The following is an 18,439-nucleotide window of genomic DNA, read 5'->3' on the forward strand; positions in this document are numbered from 1 at the left end:
AAAAAGCCTTTAGGAGAAGACGAAAGCGCAAGTGCGGTGAATTCCTGTGTAGAATTTGCTGGTTTAAAAAAAGAAAAATACTTGCAAGAGGACATTTTCTTTTGAAATGTCAAAACAGTGACACAGCATTATCTTTTTTAAGCATCTAATTTACAAATGTAGTTGCTCAACATTTAACTCATTCACTAAAAATGTGGCAGCTTTATGACAGCTGAAATGTAGATAATGCATGTTCAGTGCATCATATTAGATGCCATGCCAAGAGGGATTAAATAGCATGCAGAGAGTGTGCTGACACTGATTTGACAGAGATTACTTTGATCCATCGAGCACATTCAGGACCGCCCCACATTCAGCCCCCTAAAAATGGAGCAATTTAAAACATGGAATATTATTCCCTTTGTTTATTTTCCTTGCTTTCTCTAACAAAACACCCTACAGTATCTAAATACCGCAGTGCTCTCTGCCAAGCCCTTGCGGGCAGAAATGTCAGCCAAGCCAGCAATAAGTATAATACTGTCACAACTTTATAAGACTCATACCCATCGTTCTACACAGACCTGTGCATATATAGTGTGGTATCCTCGTATAAAATAAAAAGCTATGTCTGTAATTACCTACAAAGTAGTAAGTCCTCAGTGCTGGATAGTCTATTTTAAACCTGCATTGTGTGCTGAAAATATATTCTACACAAGCATGCTAAACTTTTTGTGCTTGCTTAACAACTAGTGAAGCATATTAATTATTTTCTTAGGTTTCGTTTATTTATCCTTTTCCAAGTCCAACTGGAAGATTGCTTGGATGACTCACCCCCCCTTACCTGCTCCCCTGAGCCCCTTACCATACTCTAAGGTCTTTCAATTACTTGATGCAGGATGTAGGGATAATGCCGGGGCGCCACCTCAAAGGGGCTCTTTCTTTCATCTGGTGAGATGTGTCCTCCATGAGGACAGAAGAGAGGTTTGCCTGAGTGCCACGAACCTGCTGATGTCCTCTTCAAAGGTGCGTTTATGCATCTGTTTTTTCTTTCCTTTCAGTTTCTTTCCTTTCCTGGCTGCCTTTCTTCACACCACTCTTTATAACTATTTTTCTACCTGTCTGTGAAGGTATGCTGCCCCCAGGAGATATCAAGCCACATCCAGAGATGGCAGGTTAACTTGAGCAGAAACTACAATGACAACTTCACTAGTGACTGCTTCTGGTTCACAGATTTGCGCCCCAGGGATTGGATGCACTGTGTAGTCTGTATGTGCGGTGTCATACTGCACCAGGAACACAAAGATTCCATCAAAAACGATGATTTCAAGGAGCTGGTCAATTTAAACTGTGCAGCAGTCACTGCACCCAAGAATCAAGTGTGTTGCAGAGAAGGTAAATAAATCTGTGACTCTTGGTGAGAAGCTTGTGAAAATCAGAAAATGTGTGGACCCTTGCTAAGGGTCAAATTTCCATTTAAAACACACTCAGTAGAACAATTTTGACAATTGTGGACAATTTGGGTAAGAATTACAGCTATCATTATTATTATTATAGCATTCCATGATAGCTGTACATGGAAACTGCTGGAAATATTGTGCTGATAGCAATCAAACCATGGTTAAGGTGTCTGAACATTCAACCCCCTACACCTTTTCAATAATGCAACAAAATCTCAGAATCAACATCCACTTTATGCAGCGAAGGGCAAGATGTGCAGCCTTTTCTCACACAGTCATTTGGCAAATTAGTCTCCTGTAACTACTCTCAGTTTTATACGTAAAAAAGTCCAACAATATGAATACGATTGAGGAAACAGGTCGAAAGTGCTTTCCAGCCTTTCGGGGTACCTTGAAATGTGGCTGTTCAGAGCTGCTATAACACTTTCTCCTTCAGACACGGTTAGATGCCATATCGTACAAACTAATTCATGTCAAGGGTGCCCACAATTTGATGGATAGGCTACCTACAACACTTGTTTAAGGTTAGACATACGGCAGACCCAAACCTGACCTTAGAACATAAACGGCAGACTGTTTCAAGCACTAGCAATAAATGTAGGCATGGGAAGTAAACGAGAAAGCATTGAATCATCTTTAATTATCTCCGAGAGATGTTTATAACAATAAACCCCCCTTTGGCATAAACTATCTTTGGATCGCTCAGTCACATTTAATTACCTGACAACTCGTTGTAGCTTTGGTTAATTATTGACAAATTATTTTACCGTTACTAGAGGTTTAAGGAGAAAATATTTATAGCAACTCACACTGACTAGAAAAACGCTCAGTGATTTATGAAATGCTATGATAAAGAATGCAGCCTGGTTAAGTAGCCTCCAGCCTTTGCACCAAAAGAATCTCAGACAACACTTTAATTACATTGCCACCTGATGAATGAAACACCTTCCAGCAAAAAAGCACTGTAGTAATGTGCCGTGTTTGTGCCACTGAATTGCAGGAGAATGCGATACAACAACGATGAGTATGTGATGAAGTATTAGGAATTCTTTTGCTTGCTGCTGAGTCATCCTCTGTGCCACTGTTGCCAGCGAATTTGACTATAAAATTGAGAGTATTTAACAGGGTGAGCAAAGATGCACAAACACACATAACAAGCAAAATGTGTCGAGTGTAACAGGGTAAAACAAATATGATGAACCAACAAAAGCAAAAAAGCGATGATGGTCCTTCACATAATGAAACTAAATACTGAAAGTCCCTGATAATTACAATTACAAAAGCTGTTCGCCAAAAAAAGGAATTCCAATTAATCCTGTTTTACAAAAATGAATTATTTGCAAGGATCTGCTGAATATTACACTCTGCTACAGCTTCCTTGTCACAGTGCTTGAGTCTTCTTAAAGCTCACACATCGAAATCAAGACATTAACAGCTCTGGCCATTTGGAGGTACATGAAAAATTCAAATCTCATTTAAATTTCTGGGCAAGTCGATAAGGATATCTATGCATCAAAATAGCAGGCGCCTTTGCAGTAATGACCACGTTTTGGTGGAGATCATGAATCACAAAATATGATTACGCATCACTGCTTCATTTCTAGTTTTGTATTGGAAGTACTGTAGATACAGAGATGGGTGGGAGAAATTGAGGGCACCCAGCTGTAAAGCTATATTTATTTGCAAAATGATGGGGGTTGAGAATTACTTCAGACAAGAAATTTGCTATTTCTCCATCCCCACGACTGATTCAGATAAGTCAGAGGTGATGGAACATCTGAAGAGAAACCCAGGGTTAAGGATTAATGTGGTCAAGCTCGCATAATGTAAAAGCAGTTTACACAAGGACAGGCCTTCACTTCCATATGTATGGTTGAAAAAGTCCAGCTGGTTATGGCAGCTTAATCTGGATTTTTTGTGCCCCTCTAAAGGATCTAACTGGGGCAAAAAAACTTTTCTGCTGTCGTGTCATTCTATTCACTCTTTGGGCCTTTTTGTACAGATATTTATGGTCCCAGAGGATGACTCTTGAATCTCTTTCTCTTGATACTCTGCATAACAATAGCCTTCAGTGGTAAATTGCATAATAGTAATTAACATTTTTTGTTACACATACATATTATTTAAGGTGTTTACAAGAGGATTTGAAAGTGTCTGGAAACTTCTATTTTAAAAATTTCACATCTGAAATTCTGTTACGTTGACTTGCTAAATTCTCAGCTTGTCCTCAGTAGCCCTTGTTTAAATCTTTAACCTGCCATCCACACTGAACAGACAGAGAACAGGAGGTTGTGTAAGCTCATTAGTTGCAGATAACTATGGTAACAGGAGGGGTTAACAGGGCATTAATCTGTTTGAGAGACAACTACAAACTAAATACAGACTGTTTAACCTCTCAGAGAGCTAAATGTAGCTTACAAGTGCAGATCCCTCCAGACTTGTACTAAAAATAGTATTGACTATTTTTAGGTAATTTCAGTCATTTTCAAAAACACAAAAGTATTACTTAAACTCACTCAATTTAAACATGTTTTGCTTATTGCTACTCCACTACTTAACAGTGGGATGCCCAGGTTCTGGGGAGGCCAGTCCATGACTGACAGTGCTCCTGACAGTGATCCATGTATGCTTTTAGTGCATTGGCAGCTATTGCCAATTAGATATACCTCCCTCCTAACCTCCTTTTTGTGTCATCCATCTATACGTTGTTTGTTTGCATTTTTCACAGATTCAATTAAAGAAATGAGGACAAAATATGTTTTTGTGAGAGGATGCTCATAAGAAAGTGGCTAGAGATCTACCACAACCAGAACACTGGTTCATACCTCGGTTTAGGTGACTTTTTAATGCTTGACTGATTCATAGATCAACATTAAGTGATCTAACAAACCAAGATATTCTAAAAATGGTGAAGTGCAAAGACTGGACTGAAAATAAATTAAACAGCAGAAAAATGTCCCAAAAAAACTTTGAAGAATCCTGGATTCTGGCTCCTTTGAAGCAAAATATAGAGAAATGTGGGACTTTTGCACAACACTTTAATTTTATGAATGTCAGTCTTTAAAAATTATTATCTCTTATTTATTATGTACCATGAAATGTCTCTGAAACAATTCTATTAATGTTTTTTTTTCTAGTTGTCATGTAAAGCATTTTGGTATTTATCTTAAAATTAAAATATCTTCCATAAACCTCAAGCAGTGAGAGAAAACTTATGGTGGATAATATTATTGTCAGACAGGGGTAAAATCATGGTTACTATATAACAAAATCCAAATTAATGCTTTAAAAAGTAATTTAAATTAAAGTTTTAAAGTTTTTATGAGGGCTTGTCGATATGTGTGGTTCTTTTTTTCCCCCATCACACCTCTGTTGTTATGCCTCTAATATTCCCTTAAAAAGTCTATGATAGATGGTGATTTACTGCGCAGGGTTAAAGCTAAGGAAATGTTGCACTTACTGTAAATAACAGCTTAAAGTGACAAATGCTGCAGGAAATTTATGCTACATGGACAAAATACTTCACCGGCCCCCTTAGTGCCTTCCAGTCTGTAAAGGCTCTGATCCTATTAATACATTAATCCAGCAAGAAGATTGATGTAAAGCAGTGGCAGAGCCTAAAGACAGGCGTACTCATGTAATGGGTGATTATAATGCACAGTGTATTTAAGAGCTGTTATGCGGGCAGAGAGAAGACACTATTACTGAGTGAGGTTAAAGGGAATGAGCTAAGGGAATGGGCAGAACCATAGAAATCGTCTCTGCGGAATTTTTAGTCTACTTCCAAATGTCATTTTATTTAATTACTACAGTGGATGGCAATGCAGACACACATTTTTACCCTTATTGTGCAAATGCAAATAATTAAAAAACTTGGTTAACTTTATTTGGGGGATTTATACACCTATTTCGTTCTAAAGTAAAATGCAGTATCTTTCTATCCCATTAACATTTGAATTTTCTAATATAATACATTATGACTAGTTCCTGCAAGTCACCCTAATGCATCTACTGATCTATATCTAAGAAGAAAGAAAACGGCTGTAGACAGTAAAGATTCAGACTTTGGACGACGCTGCGTTCTGCATATTTTAAAGTTTTACTTTTCTCCCTGCTACACATAAAACTATACTCCATATCAAGCTGTATAATATCCAGAAATGTGTGCCACGCAGCAGTGACTTTGCCCAGCAGAGCCTCATTAACCCGCTAGTAAGGCTAGTGATGGAGCTTGTTGCTGCGGGGAGGATGTCAGCGGGGGGTTGTGAACCTGCGGCGGCAGCCAATGGAAGGGTCAGCCTCAGAAACTGTTGGATGGCACGATGAAGACAGCCACCTTAATCAGCTGTGCAATGTTCACAGCAGCAAACAGCATCCAATTAAGCAGTAGCCGAATCCCACTGAGGACCTCAGAAGAGTGTCTGTCCAGGTTTTGGCTGCATGTGTACATTTATTGAATGTTTGTCTGTGCTGATTCTGTTTTTCTCATCATTTGGTAAGCATCTAGCCACCTTTGTAATCGTTTTCACTACCCTCTATTTTTTTTTCTGCTGTTTTTGAAAGTGCCTTCATTTGGTGAAACATAGACTTGACATGAATTTTTAGTGCATTCCTATCAGTCACTACCTATCCATAAGGACTGTCAAAAAACGGGGGTTCAGGAAAAAAAAAAAAGCACAGTTATAAATCTAGCACTAAATCTCAAAGGACCATTAGTGTAATAAGATTGGAATACAATGGAAATTGGTTTCTAATAAAAAGGCAATTCTAGCTAATGAATAACAACCTCTTCCCAAAAATCTTTAACTCTTCCTCCTATGGGACAATAACAAAATAATCCTAATGGCTTTTTTGTATCATACCTCTTTAAAGATTTGGCTTTCAAAGCCGTAATTTTGAAAAGAAAAAAAAGTCAATCAATTAAAGAAACTATTGCTTCAGATAGAGAGTAAGTGCTGATCAAAATGATGGTTCAGAAACTCCTGCACACTAATATCGTGTTTGTGTTGCATATATCAAGTTCCAGCAATTAGGAAAATGAATGCAATGGCAATCTATCATCTTCTGACATGGCAAATTCTGCAGGATCAAAAAAAAAGACAAAACAATTTGATTCTGCATAAAAATCCCAGGTTTCCCCTTCTGCATGAATGCAAACTACTATCTATTCAATTGGTAGCCAGTGCTTTAAAAGAATATGGTTTCCATAATGAACAGAAGAAACAGCGTGGCACCAGGCGAGCAGAGTCACCGTGTGTTTATATACTAATGGCTCCATATTGTGTTTTAGTCCTCCCAGTTTGTGTGTGTGTGTTTGTGTGTAAACTGTAATCCTAAACCAGTTGCAACAGCAGCCACGTAAGCACCAGGCGACCTTTCAGATTGAAAAAGAAAATCAGGTAATCAAGTAACTGCGGGATTGACTAGAAAACAATTTAATTATATTCAACTAAGTCCAGTTTATGACAGTCAATATGTTTTAAGGCTCTCCAATCCTTCCTGCTAAACATCATGTGATCTTGCTCTATTCTCCAACAAATCTAATTATCATCGCCTGGAGGATAACGGCCAGAACCGGCCTCGGAGGTGACACTGTAGTTACATCATTTCATGGATTACTGCTAGTTCAGTGTCATTTAATCACCCGGTGCCATAATCTGGCTAGTTGTCTTTAAGATGTACATCCCTGTGACTCCCTGCAGTTTTGGCCTGTATTAACTACAGTTGGCGTGGCCGAAGACGTCCCCTGACTTTCAGTGGGATCAGGACAAAGGTAATCATTGAACAGTATAAATCATTGTAAGCATAACATTGCCCTTTTCCACAGCTAACATTCACCACCTGCTATCACTATTTCACCAGCCAACACATTTTAGTAAAAAAACAAAAAAACGACTGTAGTAATTCCTAGCATATTTTATTTGTTTTAAACTGTTAGCGCCATTGAAAAGAATCATTCCCTTGCCAGTTCTTGAAAAACATAGGCAAACTGTTCATCTTCAGCCAAGGATGAACAGCCTCATGCTTGGCAATTGTTCCTGCACTCTGATTGAGGCTAAAGCTATGGCTAAATGACAAATGAACTGTTTCCTCTATGGAAGGTAGGAGTGCTTTCAGCTGCCCCAGTGTTTTTTTTTAATCTGAGCTATAGGTTTTAACTAAAGGACTAGCCTATGTCCAGTCAAGTGGAAAATCACTTTCTCCTTGTCACCACCCTACTCTGGAAAAGGGATCTGTGTTCCAGGGGAGACTGGCAGAGAACAACGACACTGTAATTTGAGATAACATAGAGAAGAGCTGGAGAGGAAGCATTTGTTACTGCAGACTGGAAACGAAGGAAAACCCGAAAACAACACTTGGATGGGATTTGAGAAGTCACGAACTGAGCACCCGATAAATTGTAAAATTGTGATCTCTATGAGGACTTGCTAGACCAAAATATCGGGAAAACAAGTGAAAATCATCTGGCCATAACTCCCTGTCTATTTTCTGTACTATTAAAATCTTGTTATCAAGTACTAAAGTGCACTTTTAGTATCCTCTGACAAATGCTTACTTATTGCCACCTGAGACATATTGCAGTCTCCAGGGCCATCAAGGTTAATTGGAATCAGGTGTTAAAAGACATGCAATATTCTAAAAGTGACAACAAATTATGTTAATGGTAGTTTGAAGTCCTTGTTATCAAGGTGGAATCAATCACGCCCAAGTCCCTCGAGGTCAGCAGCCTTATATAGCAATTAACAGAGTAAATGTGAGTGTGCATGCGTATGTGTGTGCATCAGCTAAATGTCAGATAGGAGATTATCTTCTTCATTAAAAAAAACAAACCTGAAGAGGTTCAACTTTAAATATCGCCTGCTCAAGTTCATTCTGATCGAAAAACAGAAAACAAATACAAAATACAGAGCAATGCCTGATGGTGCACGCTGCCACATTGTAAGATAATAAGATGAACATGGCTGCTGATGTCCCACACAGGATGCATTTCATGATAATTAACATATAATGAGCATTACTTGTTTTGGCATCATTACTGGGATATTTCTGACAGCAGCAAACCTGATGGCAGTTTTCTCTGTGGCATCTGGTTCATCTGCTGCAGGAAGATCATCGGCCAGAATCTCTTCAGGACTCCGTGGGTCATTCAGGGGGGGCTTCTGCTCTTTGCCTTTGATCCCCATCCCTGCAGTGATGGCATTCCACAAAGCACTCTGGGACTTTGAGCCTAAATAAAACAAAAGCCTGCTGGTGTCACAGTCATTTCATACAGTAAATAAACTGTTAATTTGTTTCAAAGTGTTGTTTCACAAAAAATATTGAAGCATTGGCTGCAGGAGTACATTTCACTGAAAGGGAGTGACAGATTTCAGCGCCTCTGTAATACTGCCCTCATGTGGATGATTGTCATTAGTGCCAGTGCGCTTACTTAAGAGGAGAGGAGGCAACTTTTTTGCTCAGTTATAGGTCTTTTTCAGCTAATTAACCACTCCTACATCCACACATTTGCATGAAGAAATCCATTACTGCAAATATATTATAACATATTATTACATATCTTCAGTTTAAGTCTCTATTATTTACAAAACACTTTTTAACCCTTTTTTTTACTTTCTGGTCAGGGCAAACTGTCTCTAAATTATCTCTGCAGAAAAGACTTCCTATGAAAATCTATTGTCATAACAATAACAAAGAAATATGAAGTATGGTTGCAAATATTTCAAAACAGACTTTCAGCACTTTCTTATATTCATTTTATTGAGTTGGTCAGAACTCTTTTTAAATATCTCAAAAACATGGATGGATGGAAATGTGATAAGTTGAATAACAATGAAGTATAACAATAGTGATACTTACGTGCAAAACTGGCCTGAGGTCTTGCTGAGCTGTCTTCTTCATTTGCCACTAGAAGGAAAAACAATTAAATAAATAATTCAACAAATGTTAAAATAGTGCATCAAGAATGATAACTTGAAACCTCTTTAGCCAAACACTTTGATTAAGATGTTTAGTACATACAGTATCTGTAGTACATTATTTTTTATATTGTATTTGTGGTGAATAGGTGTTTGACTTAATGCTTTCATGTATTTACTGATGCTATCTCTGTACTTTTGCCCAGCTGGAATTTTAACAGTCCCTTAAACATATTTGCACAGTATGGTAGTGACGAACACACTCATTAGCTACATCCTTAGCTATACATGTTCCACTGCCTGTTAAGGCAGATATCTGATCAGCAAACCACTTGGCAGCAACTTTTAATCATGTAGGCAAGTTCAAGATGACCTGCTGGAGATCAAAGTGAGCATCAAAAGTGAGAAGAAAGCGAATCTGAGTGACTTTGAATGTGACATGGTTGCTGGTGATCAGATACTGCTGATCTACTGGGATCTTCCCACACCTCCATCTGCAGGGTTTATAGCGCTTGGTCTGAAAAGAGAAAACATCCAGGGTGTAGCAGTACTCTGGGTGGAAATGCCTTGCTTATGATAGAGGTCAAAGGAGAATGACAAGACTGCTCCAAGCTGGTAAGAAGGCAATAATAACTCAAATAACCACTTGTAACAACCAAGATATGCAGAAAAGCTCTTAGAACACACAATATGGCAAATCTTGAAGCAGATGAGCTACAGAACCAGAAGATCGCACAGAGTGCCACTCTTGTCAGCCAAGTACAGAAAACTGAGTTTCACAGTAAAACTTGGGAAGATTGACAAAACATTCCCTGGTTTGATGAGTCTTGATTTCTGGTGTGACATTTGGATCGTAGAGTCAGAACTGAATGTAAACAACATGAAAGCATGGATCCGTCCTGCCTTGTATGTGGTTAAGGCTCCTGTGGTTAAGGCTGTGGCGTAATGATGTGGGGATACTTCTTGGCACACTCTGGACCGTTTAGTACCAGCTGAGTATCCTTTAAACCAGGGGTCGGCAACCTTTCTGATGATGTGTGCCATCTAAAATTTCCTCAGAAGTCAATGTGCCATATGATTGCATTAGCAATAAATTTAATAACGCTCTATATCAACAGTTACACACTATATAGAATAACTTTATAGAATTATATTTGTTCGCAGATGTTTGCAGCTATCAGCGAATAGTTATCAGCTATTTTGAAACAAAAAAAGACACTTTTTATCCATAACAAAAACTCTATAACAGCAAATGAACTGTACAACAGAAAGTCCAAATGCTACTTATGGTCTCGTCACAACAATGATAGGAAAAATAAACTGGGCCAATATGGCATGTTTGTTAATACAGAGATACACATGTTAATGTGATCTCTGGTCTCTCACTCAGACACACAGGTCTCCAAGTGTCCAGCATTCAGACGGCTACCTGAGGACACTCTTCGTGTGAGAGAAAATCTGCTCACACAGATATGTAGAGCCAAATACTGTAAATAATGTCCCTGCAATGTTGTGAAGACAGTTAACCTTGGTGAAAATGCAAGCTCCATGAACACGCACAGTTATGGATTCCAGCTGCGTTCGTAGTTCTGCAAACTTTGACCCCCACAGAGTCGAGCTTTTCAGTTCAATCAGCTGCATTTCGATGTCCTCTGTGTCCAGCCAGTTAATGCAAGACAAATCCAGCTGCTCATTAAAGCTTTCTGGTTTGATCAGAAAAGAAAGCATTGGTCCATACACCTGAAAGTCCCGAAAACTCATTGTGAATTCTGTCTCAAGTCTTCGGTTGTATCCGTGTATTTATGTGGTGCTGATGCTGCGCTGAGCGGACAGCTCCTGAAGCTTTTGAAGTGTCGGAATGTGGAAATTTCAACATCGCTTGAAAAAACTGCCAGCTAGCAACGTCCCTCTCACCGGTAGGCTAAGTTATTTTTAGCCAATTACAAGTTGAATCTGGTAGTTGGGGTTTTTAGCTAAGATACCGTCATTAAGAAGCGGCACAACTAATGTGTTTATGCGAGCTAATTTGCGATGTGCACCGCTGGCCTGGCCATTTATTTTTTAATGCACCTTCTCAGATTAATTCACTGCGTGTTGTGCCCAGGGCTGGACTGGGACAAAAAATCGGCCCGGGCATTTTGACTAGAGACCGGCCACCAGGTATTACAGGAAAAGCCATAAAGCCTTTGAATGAAAAAAAAAAAACGCTGTTGTGACAGTGATGTACACTGTCTTGTTGGTATATGTATGATTTCTATACATTTTACATCAGATAAAAACTTTGGTTGTAAGATTCAGATAATTATTTATTAAAAGCTAGACATTTTAAATGAGAATAAGAAAGAAAAGTATTTCTTTGTGCCCCCCTTTCCCTGTTAATGCCCTACCTGGCCCCCTGGCAAAACTTTGCTAGACCCGCCCCTGCACAGTTACCAGCTGTCAGCTACTTAGAAAAGGATGCTGGTGTTATTTGTCTCTCAGAAACAGTTCATAACTTCCCTTCAACTCATTCATGTCACCTAAAAGGTAAACCTGTTTCTCCATCACCTGTTCGGCTCTGATGATTCAGTAAGGACATCTCCTGGTTTCATCTTCATGTTTCCCTCTCACCACATATCCAAACCGATATCATGACCAGCAGCTTTTACAGCTGTGGCTCCAGCAAACATCAGCTGATACTAGAAATTAATATTAAATAAATTCTAACAACAACTTATCAAGCTTAAACGCGCTGCTGTTGTTTAGCGCAACATCCGCTGGTTTCTTGTTTCTGGTGCAAAGCAGGAGGTAAACAAACAAGAGAGAAAAGCCGATCAGCTGATCATTGATCAGTTTCATGATTGAAGTATCAACAGGAGAGGGAGGGGGAGAGAATGAGAGAAGAAGAGGCAGCTGCAGCATAAAGACGCAGAATAACTCCAGCTTTGTGTCTTTTTCCATTCTAGCTGAAGTCCGGGACAAACTGTTCCTTTTCAGCTCAATACGAAACGCATAATATTTTCTCTGAATACGAGACGATTCCATTTTTTACGGGACGGTTGGCAACTCTAGTAACTAACCTTATGAATAAAATAAAGTTCACTATCAGTAACATCATAGCACCCACCCAGCTGTATAGAAACTCCGTCATGCTAGCTAGTACGCAGTACGAGTTATTGTAACTGACTGTAAAAAGTCAGCACAACGAAAACAAACTGCACCGAAACTTGGTTTATATCTGACCCAGACAGACTGCACTGAGCTATGTTAAATTCATTCATGTCATCACATAAACATGGGAGCAAGCTGCTGACCAAGCCTCATAAGGGGTCATGTGATGTATTCATTAAATCAGGAGGGCATGGAAGAATTAACAGCCAGGATCTTCTTGCTCTGAGGCAACAGTGGTAACCACCTCACCAGCAAGCTGGCCCACAACTACAACTTTTTTAAGTAATTTCCAAATTATCAACACAGTATAAATGAAATGAAACAACAAAAAGTTAATTATTTTGTATTTGGCATAAATTTACAGGTTGCTTCATTTTGTTATCAGCAGGACTAACGCTGTAGGAGAAGGGCAGTGGGGTGCCAGTGTTCACCAACTAAACAGCCTCTCAAATTCAGGCAGTGTGAATGTTGCAGCTCAACCCAGCTCAGGTCCACCAACACTTCACCACAATCAATAACTCTGGCTGTTCTCCAGCACAGTTATTTTGTAACGTCGCAGTTCTGTGAGTTCGCTAAGTGCATCAATGTGAATTTAACTCATTAGGTAAAGCTTTTCACTAAGAGAACTGCTCATTTGGAAAGCTGAAAAATATTTACAGTAGCAGCCATCTTTATGAACCACTAGGTCCATGAGTGAGTTCTCGGGCATTTTGCTTTATTTATTTATTTATTTTTTGTCTTTTGTCAGAACAATTCTGCTTTTGCAGGCCCAATTTTAAATTGGTTTCTTTAAGAACCATGGATAAAACATTATAAAACCAAACAGTTATAAATTTATAAAACATTGCTTACATCCCACTCCAGCAGATCTTCAAGGGTCTTTAAAAAGAGCTTGCAAACACTTAAAACTAGATTTCTGTTCATAAAATGAGTAATTATAAATGGAGAAACTCCATATGCTTTATTAATCACATACTAACATTTTAAACCAGATACAAGATAATCAAAGTGGAACATGATATTTATTAATATCTTAAAAACACTTCTCACCGTAGACATGTAGAGCTAGCAGACTCCATACTAAAACTGCAGGGAGCTGAACTTCACAACCTGGTGGCCCGAAAGGTGTTGCTACAAGGCGCTTTTAACTAATCATGACAGATACATTTAAAAAACATATATTATTATCAGAAGGTTGTATTCATTTTTTTATATGAACATAAATATAACAAAAAAATTACTGTGATTCTATCTTTCATCTCTATTAATGAATTTGAATCTATTTATTGCCCCCTGTTGGTTTGACTTACAGCAATAAAAACAGTGGTTTGTCCCACTAATAGAAGAGTACCCCTATAACTAGAAGATCTGTTGCCCAATTACATGGCTAATGGAGCACATATATGCAGACTTAAGGGACTGCAGTGTCCTGGGTTTTAACAAGAAATAATTTTATGCCTTTGAGATGTGGTCTGTAAGTCAAATTTTAAACGTTCCCAATGTAATTAGCTGTACTGCAAAAGTTCCACAGTAAAAGAAGGAAGTTAGAGGTTACGTTATTGCATTACTATGGAGGTGGCATAGAGGGTCATCATATAACATTGACACAACTCATTACAAAGCCATTAATAGTCTGAGTGTATTGGAGTTTACTTCTTCACTACAGTTAGTCCAGCTACAATTCAAAAACTACATTTGTACACAATGAGTAAAATTTCCTATCAGAAGAACTGCACAGATGTTTGATGGTATCTTAGTTGCTGACAAATTGCATCCCTTCCAATATTATGAAGCACTGAAAGTCATTGACCCACTATCTGACCTACATAAGGAAAAAAAAAACCCACCAGGGACATGTTCAAGACTCGGCTACAGAACCTGTTAACGTCCACACTCCAGAATCCTGAGGAAGGATGTCGCATTATTAGAGCATTTGTCAACAATATGAGAATGAAAGTGACCTTTCACCAGCTAATAACATGAGATGAAAGAGTATCTTACAAGTTCACCAATGCAACTAGTACACCACAAACTCACAGTTGCCTTAAAATTAAGGCTAATTCACGTAATTTAAGTTTCATTAGTTCGTTACCCTGAAAAAGCAGCAGGAAAAATCTTTTATATTCTACTACAATAATTACTATCATCTACACTGTTTTAACAACCTTCAATTAGTGTTTCAGTGACTGCATTTCTAATTTTGTCATCATCAGCTGACTACAGAGTTTCATTTGTGTTTGTTAAAGAACTCAAATCTTGAGATATTTCTTATACTCTTCTCTCTTCATCATTCAGTCTGCAGTTGAACAACTGCGTCTTGAAATGAACTTGTTGTTGTGTCTAATTGTGCTTTGGGACCTAGTGTATTATTTTGCTTACAACAATGTCATGCTCTGTTAATCAACATGGGCAACTGAAGGATAAACGATTTAGAAATGGCCTTGTGGGATATAACGCTGCATTTGGACTTCTGTGGGCCTCCATGAAATTCTACTTCTAGTAGATAATAAAACAGATGAATAAAACCCGTCATCAGCTTCCTGTGACAAATATAAACAGCATTGTTTGATTTTGGCCTTTGGTGTTAATCAGATTATCCACCCTTGTAAATAAGGAACTCTAACAATATGAACAAGGTTAGATGCAAAAGTCAGTGTTCCACGTTTCAGCACTGTAGCCACGAGTGGATCATAGACTCATGAGACTAAAGGTTAAGAACACAGTGAAACAAATCCCCTCTAATCTTTTTTGCTTTTTTGCTTTTTACCCTATATTAATTGTTTGTTTTACTCTGTATGAAGTGTTTTTCATCTTTTCAAGTTTCCATCTTCTCATTTTTTTCCTTCCTACAAAAGATAAAATATATTTTAATGACTCATTTTGAATTTAGGGGTAGTTACATGAATTTATTCCATCAAATGTATTCTTGGGGATGGACAAGCCAGCACAGCCATTTATGTAAAACCCCATTTGATCATGAGACTTTTAGACCATTAGTGGGTAGTTAGAGGAGAAAAATCGCAGATGTGTGCTTGGATTTTAGCTGGCAAAATGTTGCTTATTTTTCCAAGTAAGCAAAATGTGTTTTGTTTCCAGTTTATTTAATTTAAGGTAGGTGAGAAATTCAGTCACAAATGATGGATTTTATTTAAATTAGTCATTTAACTAAACCCATATAAGCATCTTTCAGACATGCACTCCTATCCAGCATCTGAACATGCTAGCTTCATATCTAAATGCACACCATGATCACTTTAAGGCAAAATACACAATGATCTAGTAACATTTATGCATCAGGAACATAGTGTACAAGTAGTCATTTAGATACTGTACAAGTCTGAACAGTTAGACGAGAACAGTTAGGCACGCACAAGATTACAACTGTGCATATGTCTCTCCCACATCTTTGTGCGTTGTTCAGCTCACTAACAAACATGATTTCTTTGGATGATGCCCTAAACAGTAAAAGCAAAGCAGAAAACTGGTGCCTACTCTCATGCTTTTGGCATGAGACACCCACTTTCACTCTCCTCCTCACTCTGCTAAAGCTAGTCTCACAAACAACTGCGAATCACTCTATAAACAACATAAAGTGCATGCATACAGTGCCCGATTTCTATTTTATTTTTGCATATTTGTCACACTTAAATGTCTCAGATCATCAAACAAATTTTAATATTAGAACAAGATAACCTGTAAATACACAATTCAGTGTTGAAATTTTAAAACCACTGTGAGAACCACTATCCACAAATGGAGCAAACTTGGAACAATGGTGAACCTTCCCAGGAGTGACCAGCCTACTAAAATTACTCCCAGAGTGCATCAACGACTCATTCAGGAGGTCACAAAAGTACCCAGAACAACATTTAAATAACTGCAGGCCTCACTTGCCTCAGTTAAGGTCAGTGTTCATGATTCAACAATAAGAGAGAGACTGGGGGAAAATGTCACTGCTGACCAAAAAGAACACAAAGGCTTATCTCACTTTTACCAAAAAATATCTGGATTATCTGGTGTAAAACAGCATTTCATAAAAAGAACAGTCAAACATGGTGACAGTAATGTGATCGTCTGGGACTGCTTTGCTGCTTCAAGGTCTTGCTGTACATGATGAAGCCATGAATTCTGCTCTCAACAAGGAAATCCTGAAGGAGGATGTCCAGCCATCAATTTGTTCTCTGAAGCTCAAGCACATTTATGCACCATGAAACACCAATGGCCAATGAAGTGGCCTCAAAAAACCTGGACTTAAATCTGACTCAGATGCTTTGGTATGACCTTGAGCACAAACTTCATGATCAAAAACCCTTCAATGTGGCTGAATTAACAACTCTGTAAAAGAAGAGTGGGACAAAATTCATGTGAAAGACTCATTGCCAGTTATGATAAATGAGTGGCACAATCAGTTATGTAGTTTAAACCATTCCTATGTAAATCTTTGAGATTTTGCACAGGAACATCCCAGCAATTACTGAAATACTCCAGCTTATCTGGCACCAACAACCATGTCACATTCACAGTGACTAAAATGACCCTTCTGATGTCCATTTGTCTATGCTGAAACACACAAAGTTTTAATAGCAGACATTTTAGATCTTTAACATCAGTGAACACAGACTCCGTATCTAGTTTTTTTCCATCCCCTTTGTTGTTTAATATAACACTTTAATTTTTTTTTAATAAAAATACAACTAGGGTGCAATATTTACTGTGATTATGGCAGGACCTGTGGCAGCTGGTCAGATTAATATGAGTCGCCAGTAATGAAAATATTCCCAGTTTAAAATTTTAACAGTAGCTGAAATTAATTGTAGCTATAATTTGACATTTTCAGTGTTTGCAGAAAATTTTCTTCTGACATTATTATAGGACATATATGGAGCATCAATTTCCAAAGTGAGTGTAAAAAAAAAGTATAAGAAAAATAAGAAGTAGGTCTGGTTAAAGGCAAAATGCATTATCAAATAAAGTTACGTCCCCACAAGCAGGCTTTGCATTAACAAAAGAACAAAATGCCACAGCACTAATTTTCCATTTGCTTACAGAGCACAAGTCTGTTAGGTGGTGAATAGGTCACTACATTTCATCTAACCAGTGAGGTAAATGGGACTGACACTGTCAGTGTTAGTTTTTCCACTTGACCTTCACTCTCCTTCACTACATCCTGCTGTTTTCCAAAAAAGTAGGTCAAAAGTCTGCATTGGAGCTGTGTCACATCGCACTGTCCACACTGGTACTGGTCTAATGTTTTATTCGATATGAAAGTGTCATACTGAGATATCATTGCTATAGCAACGCCATGTATTTACATTCCCTAGTGTGCAAAACAATGAAACGAGCTCGGGCATGTCCGAGAGCAAGTGTCTAAAAGACATAAAAAGGGAGCTACTTAAACAACCTCCAATAATGTGAAATTCTTTGCTAAAAATGCAAGAAAGCTGTTTCAGCTGAAGGTGGCTAAAACTATATTTCAATGCACACCCATTGAGTACAACCAGGTTGTGAAGGAGGAGACACTAGCCGCTGTTGATGTGCGACCGAAATGTAAACAAATGACTCAACAGAGTGCTCACAAGTTGCACTACATATGACAAGAAGAGCAAACAGTGGATGGAAATTACTGTTCTGGTTATATGGTGGAAAAGCAGTGCTCGACCCCCCAAAAAACTCGATTCAAGATACAACATCCCAGCATCCCTAGGCTTGTAGACTGTTTCTAAAAACATCTCAGAAAGAATGGGTTGCTCTCACTAGCTCAGTGTATTCCAGTATGGTGCCATGATAGGATGCCACCTGTGCAGCAGGTCAAGTCATGAATTTTCCTCACTGCTAAATATTCCACAGTCAACTGTTAGTGGTATTATGACAAAGTATCATGAAGTAGTAGGCCACATGAAATCACACGGTGGGGTCAGAGGATGCTGAGGTGCATAG

At 38.4% G+C, this 18,439-nt stretch overlaps 1 protein-coding gene across 1 annotated transcript in view; it reads right to left on the reverse strand.

Annotated features, from left to right (window-relative positions):
- The window catches only part of LOC134616142 (uncharacterized), a 43,458-nt gene that overhangs the window by 250 nt on the left and 24,769 nt on the right, over nt 1-18,439 (reverse strand). Inside the window, exons 2-3 of the mRNA XM_063460881.1 lie at nt 9,294-9,341; nt 8,499-8,664 (exon numbers count right to left, since the gene is read on the reverse strand). Of these exons, the coding sequence (XP_063316951.1) occupies nt 8,499-8,664; nt 9,294-9,341 (214 nt within the window). The remainder of the gene's footprint in view (nt 1-8,498; nt 8,665-9,293; nt 9,342-18,439) is intronic.

Source organism: Pelmatolapia mariae, linkage group LG18 (assembly GCF_036321145.2).
Source record: "Pelmatolapia mariae isolate MD_Pm_ZW linkage group LG18, Pm_UMD_F_2, whole genome shotgun sequence".
NCBI classification, from domain to species: domain Eukaryota; kingdom Metazoa; phylum Chordata; class Actinopteri; order Cichliformes; family Cichlidae; genus Pelmatolapia; species Pelmatolapia mariae.